The sequence below is a fragment of the Lissotriton helveticus genome, chromosome 5_1 (genome assembly GCF_964261635.1).
Source record: "Lissotriton helveticus chromosome 5_1, aLisHel1.1, whole genome shotgun sequence".
Lineage (NCBI taxonomy): Eukaryota > Metazoa > Chordata > Amphibia > Caudata > Salamandridae > Lissotriton > Lissotriton helveticus.
Window position 1 is genome coordinate 1,450,862,599 of NC_136065.1, and position 22,839 is coordinate 1,450,885,437.

A 22,839-nucleotide genomic window follows, 5' to 3' on the forward strand; every position below is an offset into this window, starting at 1 on the left:
ATAAGCCAGAATAGCTTAAATCCAGTGGCACAGTGAGCCCGGGACCCACGTCTGGGCATACCAGTCGCACTTAGGGGGTGAGAAATCAAAAGAGATTGAATTGAGCATCTCCCCCAACAGGGAGGGAGCTCCCCCACCAACACTCAGTGGAACGCCCCCTAGGGTGAGTGGGCGAAGACTGGCACTTATGCAACCCCTTCTCACTCCCAAGCATGGCACAAACGACAGAGAGTTGTGGAGGTAGTGGCAGCTATAAGTGGGACGGAATTAAGCCATCCCTCTGTGCTGGGTGATTAGGAAATGGGATACTCTGACTCTGATCATGCCTCAGTCTCCACCCGTAACTCAGATGACTATCTTCTAGCGGCACCTCTGACAAAATTATTTGACATTGTTGCATTGAATCGGGTGATGTAGTAATGTATTGCTGGTGTAAACGAAGTAGTTGATGATATGTTTTACATTATTTAGTTCTGGCTCTTGGTTTGAAATTGGGCTATGACATCCTGACTGCTATCCAGATGGTGTGATATGAAGCTGGGAGATGCCCAGTCGGCACCCCACTCTGTATTGAAGTTGTGCGGAAGATACGTGCATGGCTGTTGAATGCCTGTTTACTGGTTTGGAATGGGGGTTTTTCTCTCCTCATCCTGGGATTAAAGAGTTGGGGTGCTGGTAACTCTTTTATAGGAAATGTATGCTGGATTGCCTTCATCATCATTACTGAGCCTCTCACAAAGTGGGTGGAGTCCTCTGGCCTCTATAATAGAACCAGTGCCTCTTAACTGGTGACTCACCCAAGTCATCACCTCCACGGACTACATTCTACTAGTGGACCTAAACTTCCACCTCGACAACTGCAACGACTCCGACTACACCACTCTCCTCAACAACCTTGACAACCTCTGTCTGAATCAGGTGGTCAGCACGCCCATCCACAGAGCTGGACACACCCTCGACCCCATCTTCACGGGAGGAACAAACATCCGCTTCAGCCACACCACCCAGCCCCACTGGACGGACCACGACTGTGTCCATTTCACTTTCAACACCACCACCGCCCCCAAGCCCTCCACGCGGGCACGGATCCAGACGGCATCAACCATTCCGGGACAGCAGGCATTTTCCCCATCCAGAAGGGCAAACCAACGGTCAGCGCCCTCCAAACCAAGAAAGGCAGTAGGGTGCCCGCAATGTCAGTCAGGCGAACGCTAGTCCCAGCCCCAGGGCACCACACAAGCTGCGGGCATAGCCGCGCACCTCCAGTGTGGGACCACGACACATCGCTTCTCAGGTTTAGCTAGGCCCGCTTCCGACACCATCCTCCTTCTGTTTTTGTAGCTGAAAAAGCAGCTCCTCCGATGCACCGCGGGCTGTCAATTGCAAATCAATGTACAGGGATAGCAATACGGTCCGGTTTCCAGGATTTTTGCAGGCTTACTCGGCGGGCCGGCCCGGAGCTAAAAAGCTCACGTCCTGTCGGCCATGTTGCTTGGCCACGCCCCCCCTGTTGAATTGCATTATTAAATTAATGCTCCCAATAATATGTGTTCTTCCCCATAATGTATATATCACATGCTTGAGTGCATTTCCCATTTTGACATGATGGGATTCTAATGTTTTCTTATTTGCACTTAACTCACTAGGCATTTAGTTTGAGATGCTGTTATTTTTTACCATGTTCCAAAGTAATTTCATTCTTGTATGCTGCAAAGCTTTGTCTCTCATACTAGAATGTATCTGTATTAAATTGTTGACCATATATTTTTATTATACAGATATTTAATATTTTATTTGCTTTTATGACTAAATTTTGAGTTTCAAGGATAAAACCTTGGAAGTACATCACTGTGGTATATTCATTGAACTCAACAGTAAACACGGATTCTAAGCACTGCTGGGAAGCCCACTATGTAGGAGGGCATCTTGTGTGCAGCAGAGGAGGGTTAGGCAATCGCTGTGGGCTTTTTGCATTTTTAGTACCTTTTATTAACCCCTTCCGCGCTCATGATGAGCTCAGCTCGTCATGAGTTACGGCGCTCGTATGCTGATGACGAGCTGAGCTCATCATGTAACGCGGCTTTTTGAAAAATCCAGCGCACAGCGGGAAAACCGCTAGCGCGCAAGTGGTTGAAATGCAAAATGCCCTTGGTGCTCGCAACCTCTCTAGTGCTGAACATGGGAGGGCGGGGGCTGGAAGGTAAGTGTGAAAATGAGCTAGAGGAAAGGTAGGTCGACGACTTGGCAACTACTAGAAGGCGTGGCCCATTTATGGCCTGAGAGTCCTGGAGGACCTTAGGCTGGAGCCTTTAGTGGCTCAACCTCCAGGAATGGATGCTGGACAGTAAGTCAGGCAGGTTAATCATACAGACACACCATTCACACAGCAAAGTTATATTGTATTCAGGAAAAGGGAACTTGCACGTCCCTCTATAACTCCTGCATTCAGATTTCTGTCTAGTCACATAATAATTATGCAACTCTTATACTTTGTCAAGAGACAAGGAGAAGATCATGTACTTCTTCAACGTGCAATGGACGAGTCTTTTTTCCTTACTGCACAAGTACAGGCCTGGTTTAGCTGCAGTGCTCTGTTTGAGCTGGTGATTGCAGGTGGGGCTTGGCAGCACTTTGGGAAATGGCCCTTTTTTTCCTAATCCCGCAATGATTTAAATGGGCCAGAATTTGCCGGCACTGAGAACGGGCACTTCTTTTTTTCAGCTCTGAGTACCGGAACTTTTCCGTGCCCACGGGAGAGTACCAGTACTCACTGCAGCATGTCGGGATTTCCCAAAGAACTTGTCATCACATGAGCATACACAACTGTGCAGTGAATGCGCACATGATTAGAATTTCACCCTGGCAGTGACCATCACCAAAACATGTGAAGTCACCATCCCATCGATGTGTGGGAGGAAGGAAGGGAAGCTCTTTAAAAATGCAGTTTGCAATGGCTTTCCCTTCCTTCTTTGTCATACAGCAGCAAGGATCAGCGACAGGGGGCCAGCCAGAAACCGCACCCGCGGAGTAAGTTTCCCTCCAGTACCAGACAGGAACCTAGGACTGGATTTCTGCATGCTGTGCCATCCAGACACCCTAGAAACAAGAGTACTGCAGTTAGGGCCCCTACTCTTACAGAGTGATTGATGACCCAGGATGCTCGACTGACTCCTGTAGGAGTATCTCAGTGCTGCGGAGGAGGCAAAGACAAGTGGTTCCAGAACAACCATGTTTTCAGTGCCTTTTTGAAGTCCCATAAGTCAGAACAGGTATGGGGGTGGAGGGGCAGTTTATTCCAGTGGAATGGGACTGAAAAAGCAAAACGACCTGCCATCAAATCTGTGCATGCAAATGCGTGGAATCTCTATCAGGGCCTTGTTGGAGGACCTTAGCTGCCTAGCTGGCTGGTAGTATCTGAGTCTTGAGGAGAGTAGAACATGTGAAGATTTATAAAAAAACCTTGTGGGTCAGACAACACAATTTGAAGACTGTACATTTCTTCACAGGCAGCCAATGATTTTTTTCTAAGTTGGTGTCAATGAAGTTCATGGAGGAAAGTTGGCGATAAGCCAGGCAGCTGGGTTCTGCACAACTTGCAACTTGTTTAGCAAGGTGTCATTCACAGCAACTAATGAGGCATTTTCATAATCAAGGCGGCTGATTATGAGAGCCTGTACAAGGCTTATCCTGGACAAGGAAGGTGGTTAATGAAAAACTTTCTTTAGAAGCCTCATTTTTGGCAAGCTTATGCCACAATTGGAGATAACTTGATCTCTCATAGACAAAGGGGGATATTCTAAAGAACGTGTGATAATTTCAGCAAAATAAGCTTAACGCATCTCTTCATATCGCAGTCTTTTGTGGGAAAACAACGCCGTGTTATCTCAGTATTCTCAACAAAGAGGTACTATGCACTAGGCCCACGACAACGCGTCAAATGTTTGTGAGAAAGACAACGCGACGCCGCAAAAATGCGAAACACCAACACAAAAAAAGTTGCGATGAGGCCAATTGCAATACAAAAAGCAGCAAAAACCAGTGACAGGCCTGCAAATCCCATGCACTATAAAAGGAAAAAAAAGAACACACCAAAAACAATTCAACGGCGTAGCACCATTAATGCACCCGAACTGAGTGCAGAGGCCAACTCGAACCCCACAAGCCCCACAGACCACCAGCAAGGAACCTCAGGGTTGGGGGAGGCCAAGGAGAAGAGGAAGAGGAAGACGTGGTGCAGTCCGCAGCAAAACCAGATCAGCGTCATGGAGGTGACAGTACACTACCATCAACTGACCCACAATTAGACTAACGTGAATGCAGTCAGAGTGTCAAGGAGGTCAATGGAGGAGGCCAAGAGGAGCTGGCATGATGTGAAAAGCAAAACCAAGCACAATCCCACTGCCAACAGGAAGGCAGCAACAGCGACAGGAGGTGGTAGTCCTGCACCACAGGAGGAGCTGGAGGAAATGGAGGCCGCAGTCATTAGTGTGGAGATGGAGCAAGGAGTTGGGAGTACGGACACAGCTCAAGAGGACCTGACACAACATCAACAGGGTGAATAACGACCAGGTACTGGGAGTGGGGAAGATGGGCACAATGACACACCTGCACAATGATGTGTAGCACACTTCACACCCAAAATGACCCAGGATCATGTCACTGATCCCTGTGGCACACTTCAGCACACACACATAGCAATCACAGCACATCGCATGACAATGTGGTAGAAAGTTCAACACCGACACTGCAGAACAGGGAACACAACTGGGTACACAGGCCAATCACATCTATCTAACTGAGCAGGAAACTGTGAAATGTACGTGTACAACCTCACATCCGTCACGTAGTCCAAATGTACACTGTCCCGCATCAAATTGTCAGCACTTCCTAAACAGTCACAATGTACATTGTAATACAGTCTGCACGTCAACAAGAACAATGCGCCAACATACATGTCAACACAATGTCAACATGCATCGCCCCTTCTCATTGCAGAGGAATAAACTACACATCAAGCAGAACAGACCAGACAACTCATCAGTGATGCTGGAGACGACTACCACACCTCCGACACAGATGCATTACAGCAGCTCATGGACATCGTAAGCAATCCACCCACAGGAGCAGGGCAGCCAAGCTACATAGAGGAGACCCCATCCCCTGCACAGACCACACAGCAGGAAGCACCCGCCACCAGGGCTGGCTCCCAACACTCCACCGAGGCACACATCGCATTCAGAAGCCAGGTGTCAGAATGCCAAAAGGAGGCGTCTGAACCGGTGCGGGTAGGATCAGAGCTCATGGAAGCCGAACTACATCACATACGGGGTGTCTAAGTCCCAGCAGGGACCACCTACACCCCACAAAGGAGACCCACACTGTGACAGAGACACATGCATTTGCACATTTCCTGTACTGAACCACGCCCAGAGCCCTGGAATTACCATTCACACACCCACGCTGGACCACCGTGCCGCGGCCCAGTCCACTCCTCTTATGTATTGAGTGGGTGACGACAAAGCTACATGTCCAAGGTCGTACCTGCTGCCTGCGGGGGCACGGTTGCATCCGCTGTATACAGCACAATGTAATGTTGTAGGGCCCGGGCCCTAATGCATACAATATGACCACACTGACACACTCAGATAGTTGCTGGGACTGGCTATAGGCACGTGCGCCCAGCCCCTTTATTGGCAGGGTCACATGTACAGAGACACCTGTGCTGGATGTACGTGGGGTGATTGTGAACCAGCCCTCACAGAGTTATTTGTGCTGGCAACAACCACAGCGGTGAATGCTATTAAAATGGAAACAGAAAACACCAGCATTACAGAGACAACAGCAGAGCATCATGGTGGTAGCCGGAGCAAGTACAGAGGTCACCCAATGAGCAAACAGAAGTGTCCATTAATAGCATTGCACTGAGGTTGGGGCACTGGAGCTGAGCGCGCTCATGTGAAGAAAAGGTCTAGGATTGTGTCTCTTTGGGATATTCCTGCTGCAGCTGCAGTGGTGGGTGTCAAACCTGCATCGTCTTCCTCATCATCATCCCAGGTCTCCCACACTGCCTGAGGTGACATTACTGCATGAGCTCTCCCCACACATAACCAAAACAGAAATGGACATTGACTCGTGGTGCACTGAGTTAGTGGCACCTAGAGTTCTGAACAGGGTACTAGGCAGATGATGGCATCCCCGACAGGCGTGAGCAACTCTGTTAGTCTGCCAGTACAACTGTTTTGACTCTAGCAGTTGGCGGTTGGAGTTGGACCTGGCGGTGCTGGCTTGTGCCACCTGCGGTGATGCGATGTCCGGGCCGGTCAGGACTCACTTTGATGTGTGAGCCCTGGTGGATCGCAGTGTAGGCCGGAGGCAGCTGACAGCGCAGGGCCACATACACATGGTGTTGATGACCACAATGCCATCATCACAGAGGCCATCCAATATTCTATCAGACAGGGTCCATGACTTCAGCTGCACAGAGATAGTGGCCCGAATGCACTGCAGCCGGCACAGGCACACCGCCACGGGACGGTGACTTGTGCTGCACTGAGGTAGGGCCACCCGGACTGAGCGAGTCCCCATCGATGTCCGAGATGAATGTGGCGGATGGTTGCGGGGGACGGTGGAAAGGTCCTGCAGGGCATGATGCAGACGACAGATGCCATCAAGAAGCGGCAAATGGAGTAGTGGAAAACTACAGCCATATCATTACGAGCATGTCTGTATCAGCTACATGAGGATGAAGGCAACCCCCAGTCCATAGACTCAGATGTCACCAAAGTTCAAACAGAGAGTGTCCATGAATGTCAGGGATCAGACTAAGTGGCACCAGGGCTGTGAGGGGATGCAGTCTGCCATGATGCCGGTACAATGATATGAACTCGGCCATTGCTAATCAAGACTCAGTCCCAACTGTGACCTATTCGACCGCAGTGTGGGCCGAAGGCATTGCCAGAAAGGTACCACAGACATGTGTAGTTGTATCGCTATGCACAGAGTCGGTGGCACCACATCATAGGGAGTATAGTGTTTTGAACTCTGCATTAACATATATACTCTGCCATTGCATAATCAAATCTCAGTTCCAAATGTGCGACCTACTCTAGCATAGTGTGGCCTGAGGGCAGTAGTCTGCGTTATCCCACAGACACATGTGGTTGGAAAGCTACACACAGACTTGGTGGCATCACATCGAAGGGATTATAGTGATTTGAAGTCTGCATTGCCATGTGTACTAGGCCATTTCATGATCAAGACTCAGTTCCAAATGTGTGTCTTACTCAACCGCAGGGTAGTCCAGAGGCAGTAGTCAGCAGTGGCCCCCAGACACATGTCGTTGGGTCGAGATGCACAGAGTTAGTGGCACCAGGGCAGTTGTTGGTAGTGTTCGGTCACCTCCGTAACAATTATCTTTTTTTCCTCATGACTGAAATGCGTTATCCTCTTACACCTCTCCTTGCGTGCAATGATATGTACTCTGCCATTAAAAAAACAGGACTCAGTTCCAAATGTGTGACCCACTAGTCCGTTGTGTAGGCCTCGGGCTTGGAGCTTGCACCAGCAGGTGGAGGGCCCTCTTCAACACAAGCAGGTGAGCAGTGAGTCATTGGTGCACAGGGACGGGCAAGACGAGTTCGGGGACCAGTGGCATGGGGAGCAGGCACACAGGATCGCAGGCATCACCGCTCACGGCGACCGCAACGGCCTTGTGGCAGGGTGAGGGGCGCCACCCTGGCAGAGACATTGGGAATTCTGGAAGAGAACTACGCCCAAAGCTACGTGCTTCTTATTCACACCCCTATGCTGACCTGGCTTACACTGGGCCAGCCCACTCTGCTCATGCTTACAGGGGGGCACATAACAAGCTACATTTCCACGAGCTTCCCCACTGGCTGGGGTGACATGGTTGCGTCCACTGTCCACTACACTCCAAACACCAGCAGTCCATGTAGACATGGATATGTATGTGGTCTGCATACTGCAGTCTGTCCAGCACATCCACTGCCCACTTGGCATGGTGTACATTCTCATTCATTGGTCACTTGCCTCTTTTGCACATGCCTTGTCCCCACCTCTTCCCACAATCTTCTGAGGTGCCATGCCGTTGATGGCTTATGTGCATGGCTGGCCCAGGTTCCCACAGTAAGTTGTGATGTCGTGTCTGGTGGGTGGTAATGTTCTTTGACATGTTTATTTTACTTTGTAATGTGTATTCCCAGTGTTGTGAGTTGCATGATTGTGGAGTTGAGGTGTGTGGTGTGTTCATTTGGTACTTGCCAACGAGCAGTGCATTTCCTTAGGTGCCATCCTGGAAGCGCCGGTTGATGATGGACTGTCGGAAGATGTAGGAATAATGCACACTGTCTGGGTGGTTGGCGGCGACGATGGTGAAGGGTCCCAGGTGGTCCACTATTGCCTGCACATTGATGGAATAGGTGTGCTTTCTGTTGCGGTTATTGTGTGCAGTGTTGCCAGGGGGCACAAGTAGGACATGTGTGCAGTCAATTGCCCCCAACACGTGCGGGAAGCCAGCTATGGCGTAGGCACCTTGCTTGGTCTCCAGCTGTTTCTGCGCAGTGTAGAGGAAGTATATATAGTGGGGTACCAAGGTGACGATGTCATCCACAACCGTTGTGCGGAACTTGGATTGGGCTGGCTGTGAGACTCCTCCGACTCTGGCAGTTGTTGGTTGGAAGGTACTAGAGGCCAACACGTGCAGCACGGCCAGCAGCTTTGTCTGAGGTGGGATGTTGGTTGTCCCCGCTGTGTTGGTACCGCCAGACTGTGGGCAATGGTGGTTAGGAGGCGGAGGATGGTTGTCCCTTTGAGCCTGTAGTGGGCAATGGCATTCTCTAGTGTTGGGTCTGTGAGGTTGGTGCGTTTTCAGGGGGTTGCTGTCTTTGTCTGTGCTGCCTCAGTGTTGGCTCGGGGGGACGGTGGTGGTCGGAGGGGTTGGGGGGTCCATGGTGTGGTGGTGGTGGGTGTTGTGGCCCTCTTGGGTGCCTGGGCTGCATGATTAGTGGCTCCAGGGCATCTGTTGTTCTTCACGTGTGGCTCTGGCCTGAGCTCCCTTTTCTGATGCAAGCTGTCGTCCAACTTTACACCAGGTCAGGCAGGTGTTAATTTCCTGCTGCTAACAGGCCTTATTGTCTGTTTTGTGATCTGATCGCCGATCTGGCTGGTCATTGAGAATGTTGATGTGTGGTGTTGTCACGGCTTTTGGCACGGGAACGCCTAATCGGCATCTCATTAGCGATAGTTGCCAGGGTCATCTGTGGCGATGTTTTTTGCGGCTGCTATCGCAGGTAAACTGGTGATATGCACTGTTATCACCAGCTTATGAATGGGGCGTTAGTTTTATTGCGATAAAGTGCCGATAACGCAGCTATAGTTCCTTGAGAAAATGCTCTTAACTCCTAAGTTCTTCACTACTTGCTTAGGAAGAGGAGCTGAGCCAAAATCAGAGGACCACCAGTCGGCTGACCATAACTCATGGGCTCTTTAAAAACACACAAGCTCGGTTTTTGCACTATTGAGTTGGAGGCAATTCATGGGCATCTAATTAGCAATTTCTGTCAGACAGTGAGCAAATTGAACTTTTATTTTGTCAGTGCCGAAGTAGATCAGAAATTGTGTATCATCTGCATAAGCCACGATCTCCACTCCACATGCTCTCTCAGATATTGAATAATGTAGGTATCAAACACGAACTAACAGATGTGCATTGCTCCTGAATTTTGATCTTCATCGGATTGATACGGCTGGCACTTGGGTGTCGCACGATGGGCAGGTGAGCCGTTAGGGCCAACTTTGGGCTGTTTTTTTGGTGGCCTGTTGGCAGTTTTGGTATCTGTATCATTTGGATGTTGCAAGGTTCCAATGGGGACTAAATGGCCTCGCTGGAGGCCTGCCACAGGAACAAGTGGGCCTCAGCTCCCTCCCCTCTTGTTTTCGGGCCGGCGTGTTAGTGCATGGGACATTGGCCGGCATGGACACACTGATATGTGCAGATTTAAGGTAGTGGGAAGGGAGAGGGATTAATCATGAGTGGGCAGGCAGGAGCCCAAGTAAGGTACCCCATAGCCTGCCTGCATTGGGATCTTTCACCTGACTCCTTTACCCCCTGTCGAGCTGGGACATTGAGCCCATGATGGGCCGGGAGGAAATGGAGGCGATGGCTGCGGCAGCCTCCCTGGTGCCCAGGTGGCATTGGAGGCCTCTACCCTGGTGGGTGGACTTTCTGGACATGCGTGGGATCCTGCAGTGCACACTCTCTGCTAATGCGAGCCCTCTGGTCGTGGGGCCTTTTAATCCCAATTCTACTCTGCCTGCTGTAAAGATTTACAGGGGATAGAAAAAGTTGGTAAGTCAGGCTTACCACACTCCAATGCTGATGCTCAGTGAGCACAATTTGTTGTATTTTTTTTTTACATTTGTTTTGAGCTGTTGACCTTTCTCCAAGAAGCAGAATAGGTGCTGGGAGTACAGGGTGGCATCCACAATAACCTCACTGGAGTTACAGCGGTTTAATGTCAGGTGATACGTCTGACAAATTGCTGCATATTCTTTAAACATGGAGATTGAAGTTTACTTCTCTTTCCCTGACTGCAGAGTGAATGGATTTTTGGAAGTTTTCAAACATGAATATCTGTAAATGAATTGCACACATATTTCGAAATTAGAAATAAGGAAAGACAAATTAAGCAGTTCTTTTGTAATTCTGAAGTGTCATGGAAGAGTTAAAAAAGGATCAAAATAAAGCACGATACTTCACTGGGTGATGAACAAAAGATAAAAAATTTCTTCCTTGCACGTGGGCCTTTTTCACACTGGCTGTGCCAGGCATGTACTCAATTCCAGCCACTATATCCTTTTAACATATGTTAAAGCACAAGTGACACTGTATACACAGAGGGTCAAAAGCTGTTGACTACATATAGAGGACAGTCCAAGAAAGACTAGAACATACCCTAGTGTCTATGAATTACTCTGAAACCCCTATTGACATCCTTTCTACTCCAATAGACAGCTCCCCTTTTTAAAAAAAATGTCACTATAATTATATTCACTGTTTTGGTTATGGTCAGTCCACTGGGGTCACAAAAGTCACGAAATGTTCTATTATGTGTGTGTAAATAGCGTTTATACACAGTATTAATTGACAAACATTTTCTACTTATGATTGAAAATAAAAGCACCTATTTTGGCTGAAGTGACTGCTGCTTAAAATCTGCATTGTGGTGCTGTGTTTTCCCTTAGTCATGTGTGCTCTTTGAAGTCAATTATTAAGAATAACTTCATAAGAAAACAAATGTATTGCATATTGACTACATGGTATGTTACTTCTGCTTAAATTAAGACAAGAAAGTAATACCTTGTCAAAATATAAATGATTGCATGATTTAAATGAGTTCCTTGTGAAAAATTGTAGATTGGCTGTTAGCTATACCCAGTTTCCAGGGACATATAGGTTGCTCTTATTTTTGTTTTCGTTTAAATGGCATGGGCTCAATTCCAGCCACGATATCCTTTTAAGATGCGTTAAAGATGTGTTAAAGCACAGGTTCTCCAGTTGGCATCTTGGCACTGAATAACAGATTTTTATTATTACCCAACTCAATGGTACTCATGTTATCAACCTCAAATGGATGAAAGACTATTGGAGCGCTGCATAGTTTTTGTTAGTAAAACTATGTCTGTGTAAAGTTAGTGGTCATCTGCTGTCTCTGTCTCTGAATGTCAGTGGGTTACCACACCATGCACCATCAATTAGTTACCACAGTGATTGCCAGTAAATATTTCTCAGTAGCCATGCCCCCTAGCCCCATGCCTAAACCTGCCTGTTTTCCCTGCATTTCGGGTCATAGCCTAATTTGATGAGCACCTGCACTTTTTCTCTCCATTTAAAGCACTGCTTATCAAACTTTCACCCAGAGCAAGTGAGTGAAAAAACACTAAGGGGGGAGCAGGATTAAGAAACAGACGGAAAACAGTGATAAGGGGAGAAAGCAACCTGAAAGAGTGAGGTAAAGGATCAAGGAGTGTCTGATGGTGGATTAAAGAGACAAGAGGTAGAATCAAGTCTATGGAGCTTCTGTATTCGGCAACCAACCTTCAAACCCGTCAGCTGTGGGCTTCTAAACAAAACTTTTTCACCTGAATTTATTATATTACAAAACAAATATAATGCCCACTGCCAGGCGGGAGAACTGCCTTTTCCCACTCCAAACATGTCTTGCTTTTAGGCTTGCTGCCTGCCCTTTATTTTAGGCAGAGTGCCTGCTTTTTTACAAGTATTCATGGTGATCGCAGCGCCCGTCATGCTTCTACAGAGTTCTATGATTAACATAAATACTGTGTGTGCGCGCTTCAAATAAGTATACTGCGCGCTAGGGGTGACATTGGTGCTCACGCACCTTACAAGGAACAGTAACCACACGCCAGGCTCACCTGCAACCCCAAAGGGGGTGGTACAAATGTTCTGGCTTCTCTCTTCCACAGGTTCCAGGTTCGCTAGGTCTAGCCGGGTATTTCTGTGCGGCCAGCCTCTAATGGTGCCAAAAAAGCCTCACTGACCTCTGTGTGTTTAATAGAGACATTGCTTCACTCTAGATGTCCAAGGCACCTGAGCTGTACTTGGGGGATGAACTCAATTGCAATGATGCTCACAGTCATATACTGTGCTGTGTGATGTGCCAGATGTCTACTACACACCTTTCTCTTCTTATTTATTCTCTAGTGCTGTGGCATTGTGCCACACTTCTTCCCTTTCATCTTCATCCACTTCACAACGCACTCCGATGCCATCTTGTCCTACTCTTTTGACCAGGCCTCTCCATGTGATGTGCACTTCACATGTGCCTCCCTGGCCATGCCCTACCCCTAGGACTGAGCCTTCTCCTCGTCCACTGACCCGACCTCTCATTGTGACCTTCTTCTTTTCACAACCTCTCATAAGTCTCTTCATCAATGTCTCACAGGTCTCTTCTTCGGCCTCTCACAAGTCTCTTCTTCGACATCTCACAGGTCTCTGCTTCGCTTTAAGATGCACTCCTTGCACCTCAAACTACACCGATTTGGAAATCTTCTTAGCAGGGCTCTCACTCACGGTCCTCAGCGCACTACTGACTTTTGTGCCCTCTGTCCTTCAGATCTGGAATATTCTGTGTCTGCCAGTAACCCCCCTTCGCTCAGGCTCTCTTCCATGGGCACTTGGCATCACCACCTCGAACTTACTTTGGTGTACTGCCTTGGTTCTACTCTAAGTGCTTACACTGGGCTCTTGGCAGCTTTCCTGTTGGTAGCAACTTGACATGGGGACACATAGCCTCTCAATCCCCTTTCACATTCACATTTCTGGGTGCTTTCCCCACTGCAGAAAAGGTACAGGGCAGTCTCCTCAGCGATGCGGGACATTCCTCAATAAAATGTTCCATTTGATCCCTTGCAGTAATCCACCTAGAGCCATTAGGTGGCACTGCAGCATCGTTTGAAGTTCTTACCAGCTCTTCCCTACTCATTGTCTTTTGGAGGTCATGGTGCCTCGCGCGACCTCTTGGTGACCACCTTTCCTCCAGGCCGCAGCATTATCTCCTCTCACTGCAGGCCTCGTGGAGACACCAGATGCTTCCTCACTCGTAGTGATGCTGGTGTCTTTCTCCATGAGCATGGCCTTCCCGCTGCACTGTGTACTACAGCGGCCCAACCCACTTACTACCACCATGTTGCAGCTGTGAGGCAGCAGGTAACTGCATTGCTTGTGGCCTGCACTGCAGGCCTGTGTGTGGTGGTGGGCCTCAGCAAGGCCTACCAGTGCTAGGGGTTCTCCCTTCTCTGCACAGAGTCCTCAGACCATAGAATAAAAGTTGGCACAGAAACTGGAATAGAAAGTACAAAGTTTATTAAACCGCATGAGGTGGAACTACATTCACACAGTACCCTGCGGTAATGTATGAAGTAGCACACTGAATGGAAGGAACTTCGTCCCTTTATACCCACACAGGGGCTCAAATGAAGGCGGTACAGGTACAAAATGCTGGTTTTAGGTACATATAAGGTCATACAGAAAATGCACAGTCAACAAGTGGGAGGAGCTAACAGTTGCTAATTCTGGTGAACACATCCTGACAGTTACAGAATACAGCAGCTGCATGGACAGCTGCAAGCTCAACTGAGCATATGCGAAGCAGAAAAGGCTAAATATATATCGTCTCTAGGCAGATTTCAAGAGCAGTTAACAGGAAGGTAGGACAGAGCACATGGTAGCACATGGCAAACAAAATGGCTGACATAAATACAAAATGGATTCCATAAAACGGACAAGATAGTCTCTAAATGCCGGATGGCTTCCGCTAATCCTAACCTAATCCCTGCCAAATTACACCAGACAACCCTTTTAGCATTAGCTGAAGACTTTAGTTTATCTGGGGTAATCTAGATATGCATCCTGTACATTGATGCTCATCATCTCAGTGATTTCTTTATTTAAAAATGTTTGTGCTTTTATTTCTGCAATATTTTTTTGGGCAGGTGTACAAGCAGTGAAACACATGGAGCAAAGCATCGGAACACATTGTATACAAGTACAGCATTTAAATAGTGTCACCAGTAGTGTACATAGAATAGTCAGAAGTTTACAGCCCCAAGTAGCAAATAGTGTCCAGAACCAGGTCGAAAAAGTCCATGTACCAGTCTCTGGGTGAATCTCTGCAGCAATCCTATGCAGTTTTGATATTGCGTTGTATACTGAAGGTGAGTGATCTGGTATAAATACACAGCAACTGCTACCGATGATGCGATATGCACCACCTCGATCAGCCAAAATCACATCAAGCACCATCCTGTTTTGGAGTGCTACAATCCTTGCAATTTGCAGTTCCTCTGTAATGTTCCCAAGTACCATTGCTGTCTGATTGGTAACAGCTTCCACAACACGATACAATCGCCTGATCTTTCTGCTATTCAATGCAGCTCCCACAAATAAGAACAAACCCAAATTGAAATCGACATATTGTTGCAAAGTGGTATCAGTCTGATCAACCTCATCTGTACTTATTGTTCGTTTGTATCTATTCTTAGAAATGTCATTATACAACTTTAGATTTCGGCGATATGATGAAGGGGCCAAGAACACAGATGGCAACAAAAATGATATGTAACATACCCCGGACCACCCAACAGGTAATTGATAGTATCCTTTATTACCACATACAAAATACGTATTATGTGAAGATGTAAATCTACTGTTATTAGCACCTTCAATAGTGAATGTCAAAATACATTCACTCCGTCCTACTTGAATCCTTCCAGCACTGCCAAAACATAAATCTGCGTTAGCTCTGGTCACTGAAATTGCAAAAGGTCCAGTGTACTTAATGTTCCTCATATTCATGAAGACATATGGTGTCGAAATATTGTCCGGTTGATACTCTTCCCATTCCCATTTAGTCCCTTTAGCTTGAGAATAACCATCTGTATCTTGATAGCATACTTTATTCAGACAAAGGTTAATCCCACCTACTGAAGGCTTTCCAAAAGCAAACAAAAGTGCATACCAAGATTGACAAGAACCGTTATGGGAAAACGGTAGAGGAATAAAAGGTGTTCCTCCTTTCTTTTGGTGTGCAGGTATCATTCCACACTCCCAACAGTTGGTGGTATTCGTGACATTGTGTGTATGATGCAACACCTGGATGAATGTATTATTTAGGTAGATTGTTGATGCTTCTGCTCATGGTAGGGAAGCGTGAAGTAATGATGTTCCACTGGCGCTGTAGTAGTGGCAACAAAAAGCTGTCGAGCAGAAGCCACTTTCTCACTTTGCCATAATCACCAGAGCAACAACAAACCCTACAGCACAAATGGTTCTTTTGTTATTCATTTCAGCAACAGCAATAATTGATCTTATCCCTGGGCAGCCGTTGATTTCTTCACCACGGGCCAAGACGGGTGTCACTACACTACGCAGGGCTGATCCCCCCCTTGCCATATCGGCTCTTCGTTTCACTAACCCAGGGCAGTAGCTCAACCAGTCTCTTTCAGCACTGCAAATTCTTTTCTTGGTCTCAGCTGATATCGGGATTCTCCAGCGATCTTGTGGTCCGGGAAGACTTCCACAGATTCGTCAGGTCAGTTAGCTTGACCTTTCTCCGTCTCCAGAATCTCTCGATGGTCGGTCAACACAGCAGGTTCCACCAAGGCAGGCGACACTCGTTTGCAGTGTGTGCTATTGACCCAGTTCTTCTTGTTCGTCACTCGAACTGCTGTCCTTGTTACTAGGAGCACTTGCTCCGGTCCTCCCCACCTCAGCTCCAAGCTGTTCGATCTGTCAAAGACCTTGACCATCACATGGTCGCCAGGTCGGATTTCGTGGGCCTCACCTGTAGATCTGTCAGGAAGAGCTTCTCGAACCTGCTGATGAATAGAGATCAAACTGTCGGTTAACTGTGCCAAATAATCATTCATCAGAACACATGGAACATCATGTATGGGGCGTGGCTTAGGAACTCCCCAAATGTTCATTGGCCTTCCGAATACTACCTCATACGGTGTAAGCCCAGATCGTGAGTGTGGCACCGATCTTATGGGTAACAATGCCAAAGGTAGTGCATCTGGCCACTTTAAAGACGTGGAAGCCAGTATTTTTGACAACTTCAATTTTAAAGTAGCGTTGTACCTTTCCGCTAATCCTGCTGATTGCGGGTGGAAGACTGTATGGAATTTCTTTTTGATCCCTAGTCCTTTCAGGACATGCTGAACAACTTGCCCAATAAAATGAGGTCCGTTGTCACTCCACAAAAGCTTACAAACACCATATCTAGGGAAAAACTCCTTTAGAAGCACCTTTGCTGTGGTGAGAGCAGTATTATACTTTGTAGGGTATGCCTCTATCCATTTGCTGAAGGCACATACCACCACCAGGAGATATTTCAGATTATTGCAGCGTTCAAGTTGGATATAATCCATCTGCAAAACTTCAAAAGGTGCAGTCGGTGTAGCAAACCCTCCTGTAGGAGTCCGTGTCCCTTTACCAAGATTATACTGCCAACAGATCAAACAGGACCGTACTACTCTTTTAGATGTGCTGGCAATTTCAGGATGCTCCCAAACTTGCGTAAGCAATTTAGTTATTGCTAGAGCTCCAACATGTGCCAGCCCATGTGCCATTTGAACCATAGTAAGTAAGTAATACTTTATTGTACAGTTAATAAAATCCATTACAAAAAACCAGCAGCAATAAAAGCAGTTAAAAATATCTATAGCAGCCTAGGGACTAGTACTTGTGATAAGTTAAAAAAGGAAAAACGTCGGTTAGACAGTACTAAAAATTTGAGTTGAAAAAGTAGTTAAGGGGGAATGTTCGTCCGCCACTAAGGCACTTCTGCGACTAGTGGGGGGCGGTTTCTTATGGTAAACCTGACCCCTTTCCCTTTCTGAGTGGAAGCAGTCCACATTCTTTATAGGAGGCAGGCCATCCATTTCCCTGTAGGCTTATGCTTTTTGATGGACTGTCCATGTTTGTTCCTGGGAGCCAACTGTGCCTCTATGTAGTCCGAGTATTTTAGCTCTGGGGGTGTGGAAAATACGCTTTCTTTATCCGTTTATTCTTTCTTTGTTTTGATTCTGACTTCTGCGGCTTCGATGTATTTTACCAGACGACAAGCCATTTGGACTTTGTCACCTGAAAAGCAAGCCAGGACTGCTTGCCTGCAGGACCTGATTCCTTTTTTGTTAAATAGTGGTCTCAACAGGTTCCTGTGTTCTTGCAGCATCTCCTTGCAGATAGTGATGAGGTGTAAGATGTTTTCCTCATCATTCCCGCACAGGCGGCATTTTGCTGGTTTTGGGGGACGCAGCCAGGGGGCTATATGGTCTGCTGAGGGCAATACTCCTAGCTGATATTTTAGGAATGACTCTTTTGTTTTTTTGGTGAAGCTGGTCAGAAGATATGTTTGTGGTGTAAGTTTATTGTAAGTTTGTACAGTTAGCCAACCGTGTGCTCGCTCCGTCAGTGATGCTTTGTCCTGTAAGAGAGATTCTATCCTGACAATGTTTTTTACTGCTTTTTTGACGCCTGTCAGGTTCCCTTGTAGATCCCACAGTTATCGCACCCCCAGTTGTTTTATTGCGTCCTCCAAAAAAAGCCTTGCTGGGCTGTTATCTTAACTTTGTAGATCTTTCGAAAGAAGTGCGTTAAGGTTATTTACCTCTCCCCGGCTGATTTTATACCAACTTTTAAGGTATACTCCCTTGCGTGCCAGCTCTTCTTTTACCAACCCAAATTCGAGTCGGATTTGCGCCGGTGAGGTGTAACGCGGGAGGCCAAAAATCATGCGCATTGCTCTTGTTATTACTCCGTCTACTGTTTTGGTGTCCCTGCCTCTCATTGCTTCGCTTCCATACGTAACAGATGGAATCAGTTTGGCTTGGATCAGCTTTATTAATGGCGAGAGATTTGGCCCGGCGATCTTGTTTTTCAAATTTTTAAAAGATACTGCTGTCATTAGGCCTCTCTTTTTTATTTCCTCTCGTTGTGGTATAAAGCTGCCCGTGTGATCTATGGTTACTCCCAGATAGCGATATTGTTTTGTGACATCCAGTTTCCTTGCATCCATGAACCAACTGGGTGTTGATTTCTTTTTGCAATGGTTAAAGCACATGACTTTTGTTTTGTCGTAGTTGATACTAAGTTTATTTGTTTTGGAGTATTGCGAGGTGATGTCAAGGAGCCGCTGTAGGCCTATCGGAGTCGGGCTAATTAGCACCAGGTCATCCGCATAGAATAGATTGGACAGCTGGATGCCCCCTAATTTAGGTGCGTGGGAGGTATTTTAGTTTAGTATGGTTGATAATTCGGCCATATAAAGATTGAATAGAGTTGGCGCTAGCACGCATCCTTGCTTTACACCTGTGATGGTTGGGATTTTCTTATTTAAGAAGTCCCCTGCTCCTAGTTTAACCTGGACCCAGGTTTCGTTGTGCAAAAGAATTAGTTACTTCAGCAATATTGAAGAGATTTCCATTCTCTTTAGTTTTTGCCACAATAGATTTCTATTTACGTGGTCGAAGGCGAAGCTATATTTGATGTAGCACAGGTATATGGGTTGTTTTGCCTCTAGCGCTGAGTCAATCAGAAGTGATAAGGCCAGATGTTAGTGGTCGTCCCCATTTTTTTCCTGAAACCGGTTTGGTTGAATGGGATTGCTGATGTTTCTTCCGCCCATGATATTAGCTCCTAGAGTAAGAGGCCAGCATAGTATTTTGCCTCGTTATCAAGTAAAGCTATGAGGCGATAGCTTCTTGGGTCTTTTCTGTCCCCTTTTTTAAATATAGGGGAGATAATTGCCCCCCTCCAGGAACATGGGATTGTTGAGGTCTGCCATATTTTTTCGAACATTGGTTTAAAGACAGCAGCCCAGTATTATGTCTCTTGTTTGAATACGATTGGAGGTATGCCGTTTGGGCCAGGGGCTCCCTCTCTTCTCCCTTTCGAGATTCTATTACATAATTGTGAGTTCGTAATTAATAGTTCCTCGTGACTTACAGGGGTTTCTTTGTGTGGGGACTTCTGTTCTTAGCGGCTGATTTTTGCATGACATGATTCTTTCCGCAGTTCTTGGGCATCGTTAAAATGTGTACTAAGGTAAGTTGTCCAATCCTCTTCCGTCGCGTGGGATTCGATCCCCTGGCTTCGCTCGCTGATCAGGCTATTAATCTTTTGCCAGAACTGTGCGCTGTCGTTTGTTTTGGCATCGTGTAGTAGTTTTCCCCAAAAGGCTTCGTCAGCATCTTTTTTTAGTTGCCATATTAGTTTCCTGCGGTTACCTTTTAACTGTCTCAGCTCTTGGCAGGCGGAAGGATCTGTTTTTACTCTTCGCAGAGTGTTGTTAATCTGCGTCTTCAGCCTTTTTAGCTGGATATCGTTTTTGAAATTGTAATGGCTCATGTGTTTCACGGCATTGCCCTTTCCATCTGGCTTTATATATCTGTTTCTTTTGGCTATGTCTCTCTGTTTTTTTATAAATGCCTCCCAGCATATGATTAGGTTTAGGAATGCAGATTGTGCCTCATTTAGAGCTCGTTTCGCTTGCAATATGAGGTTTTGAGGGTCATTGGTTTTGCACTTTATCCGTCTTTCATTTCTTGTGAAGTCCAAGCCTAGTTTGCTAACGCCTGGAGGGCTTGGTATTACTGGTGCGTCTATCCTAGTTTCCTGGTTGAGGTGATCGCTGTGGTCTGTCGTGCAGATGTGAAAATCTCTTACCCTTTGCTACAGGCTACGCAAGAAGAATGTGAAGTCGATTGTGGAGCTTGCCGTTGTGCTGTGAAATGTTGCAAATTGTGGTTGGTAGCCTGGGAATCTGCTGTTAAGTGCCCTGAAGCCCAGCTCTTCTAATTTGGCCAACAGGCTCCTAGCTGTTTTCGTGCTTCTGCCTCCCGAGGTGCTGTCTTGATGATTTTGCTCCCAGGCAAATGGATCCTCCTCGTCGGTGCCTTCAGGGACCGAAGTGCTGAGCATATTTAGGTTAAAGTCCCCTGTGATGATTATGCTGTTCGTTTTCTCAGTTTTTATTAATTTTTCAAGTTCTTCCTTCAGCTGTTGTGCTCCCTTGATTTTCTCCCTGGGATGCAAATAGAGGTTTATTAGGGTTATGTCGTCTTTTTTGTTCTGCTCACGGAATGACAGTCGCAGTACTTGCATAGCGTTTGGGAGGGCTAGCTTGTAGGCCAATGGTACCGCTTCAGCAATCGATTGTATCGCACTATATATGGCAAGACCTCCTTTCTTGTGGCCAAACGGTGAGCTCTGTGTAGACGATAGAAAATTTAGATTGTAACCCGACAGCGCTGGAGGAGAGTCGGACCAGGTTTCTTGCAGTAAAATGATGGCAAATCTTTGCAGGTTGATTTTTAAATCTGCGTCCGAGAACTTGTCTCCTAGGCCATTGATGTTCCAAGAGCATAAGCTGACAGTGCTGAGTGTATTTGTTGTTTTTGCGTTGCTTTGTCATAGGTTTGTATCTTTCGCATTAAAGTCCTTGAGAGCCAGCTCCAATTGTACGAGGGCAGACAGTCGATGGCCGATGTTCTCTTCTTGGACTGTTCTCGATGGACTAAGTTCTCGGGGGTTTTACTTCGTGCCCCTCTTAGAATTGTATTCTGATCTGGTTGTTCATTTGTTTTTATCCTTTGTTGACTGACGACTAATAAAGATCTGGGTATCTTGGTTTAAAGAAAGGCTGTATTTTTATTCCCCAGGAGTCAAACTTTGCTTTTTCTTTTAATAGTCTCTCTGGGAATTCTGCTGTGGCCCATACTGTTTTTGTTGATTCTACTCCGAGGAGTCCCGAGGGTTCTGTGAATTCTACCGATTCCAAGTCACTAGATGATATGTTTTTGAGGCTGTCTATGGTTTTCAGCAGCAGTAATATGTTCCCCCTGTTTAAGATGTCTATTGGGCCCCTTGATTGATACTCCAGGTGAAACATTAATGAGGTCATGCCAGTTTGCCCCTATCCTGTGTTATCAATGTTGTTAAGTGGATCTTCCCCTCTGCCGTGATGTTCCTCGAGTCCTACTACGCATCGTTTATCAATCATTTTACTACTTTTCGTCAGTTTTTGTCTGGGGTACTTGCTGTGGTTGTTGCGCCCAGTTGGGGGCTTGCTCGAGGTTGTATATCTTCCGTTATCTGGGGAGGATTTTTGATGTGGCCTCGATCTTGGGATTGGTTTCTTTCGGGGTTTTCCCTATCTGATTGGTTTCTTTCGAGGTTTTCCCTTTCTGTTGGGTTTATAGCTTCTTGTGGGTTATGCCCCCTATTAGTTGGGTTTGTAGCTTCTTGTGGGTCGTGCCACCTTTCATTATTGTCTCTTATGGCATTCTGCCATGCTTGTGGTGAATAGGGTGTTGCTTTCTTGCTTTTGGGGCGGGTGCTAGTTGTAGGCCTTCTTTCTGGTGACGGATTTCTTTCAGGTTTTTTTTCCCCTGTTCGATTTTTATTTTCTGGGGAAATGCACTCAGAGTCTGATGCATCTCTCGTCTCAGTCGGCCTGTCTTGTGGTGCGTTAGCTGTCGCTTTCTCACTAGTAGAGCCCTTGTACCATGCTATTACTGCTGTTGTTTTCTTTTGGTTTCTTCCCTTCCTTTTCTGTTTTCTTCCCATTTTTCCTTGTTGATAGTGTGCCAACGCTCCTTCTTTTTGACAGGTTTTTTCAGGCTGAGCTATGCTCTCTGTTGGAGGAGTTTGGGGTCCTTCATGTTGTTGTCTGTTATTGGCCGGTGCATTCTTTTCGTTTACTTTTTCCCTGGAAGGGAGCAGGTCTAAGATTGACTTTGGATTCTCCTGGGTTGGAGGCAGTGGTCCGACTTGCGTGGGCAATGCCATTTTGTATCTTTTATTGACGGGGTTGCTAGGGTGGTTGTTTTTTACTGCGTCCCTGATATCGGAAAGGAGGTTGTCCATTGCTGTTGGTAGTGTTGCCAGTTTGTCCACGATTGTAATGCAAAAGCAGTTAGATTGTATTAATTTAGTCTCGGCTTGCGCCCTTTATACCATGCCATTCAGCTCTGCTAGCTTACCGTCAATGTTGGCAACGAATATTGACAGGGAGTTGAGGACAGAGAGTTGTAGGTCCATCTTGTCAGACTGGTATTGAATGGCATTTACCGATAGTTGCATTGTGTGCAGAAGGGATGCCCAGATGTCTTCCTTTGCGTTTGGTGCTTCCTTCTGTAGGTTTTCGCTGGTGATCTTTTCTGGCAAATCCCTCTTCGATGCCGCAGGGTTAGATGCTACCAATTCTTCCCACTCTTCCGGGGTGGGGTACGAGGTTT

The 22,839-nt window shown here is 46.7% G+C and overlaps 1 protein-coding gene across 4 annotated transcripts in view; it reads right to left on the bottom strand.

Moving 5' to 3' along the window:
- LOC144755477 (cytochrome P450 2G1-like) overlaps positions 1–22,839 on the bottom strand; it is a 359,316-nt gene that overhangs the window by 303,839 nt on the left and 32,638 nt on the right. Inside the window, exon 3 of one of the 4 annotated variants that reach the window (XM_078644451.1) lies at positions 1,005–1,013. The exons of 2 other annotated variants lie outside the window; for them this stretch is intronic. In XM_078644451.1, the coding sequence (XP_078500577.1) occupies positions 1,005–1,013 (9 nt within the window). Of the gene's footprint in view, positions 1–1,004; positions 1,014–10,220; positions 10,244–22,839 lie in introns of all 4 variants that reach the window. One more of the 4 variants, XM_078644449.1, reaches the window with a different exon arrangement.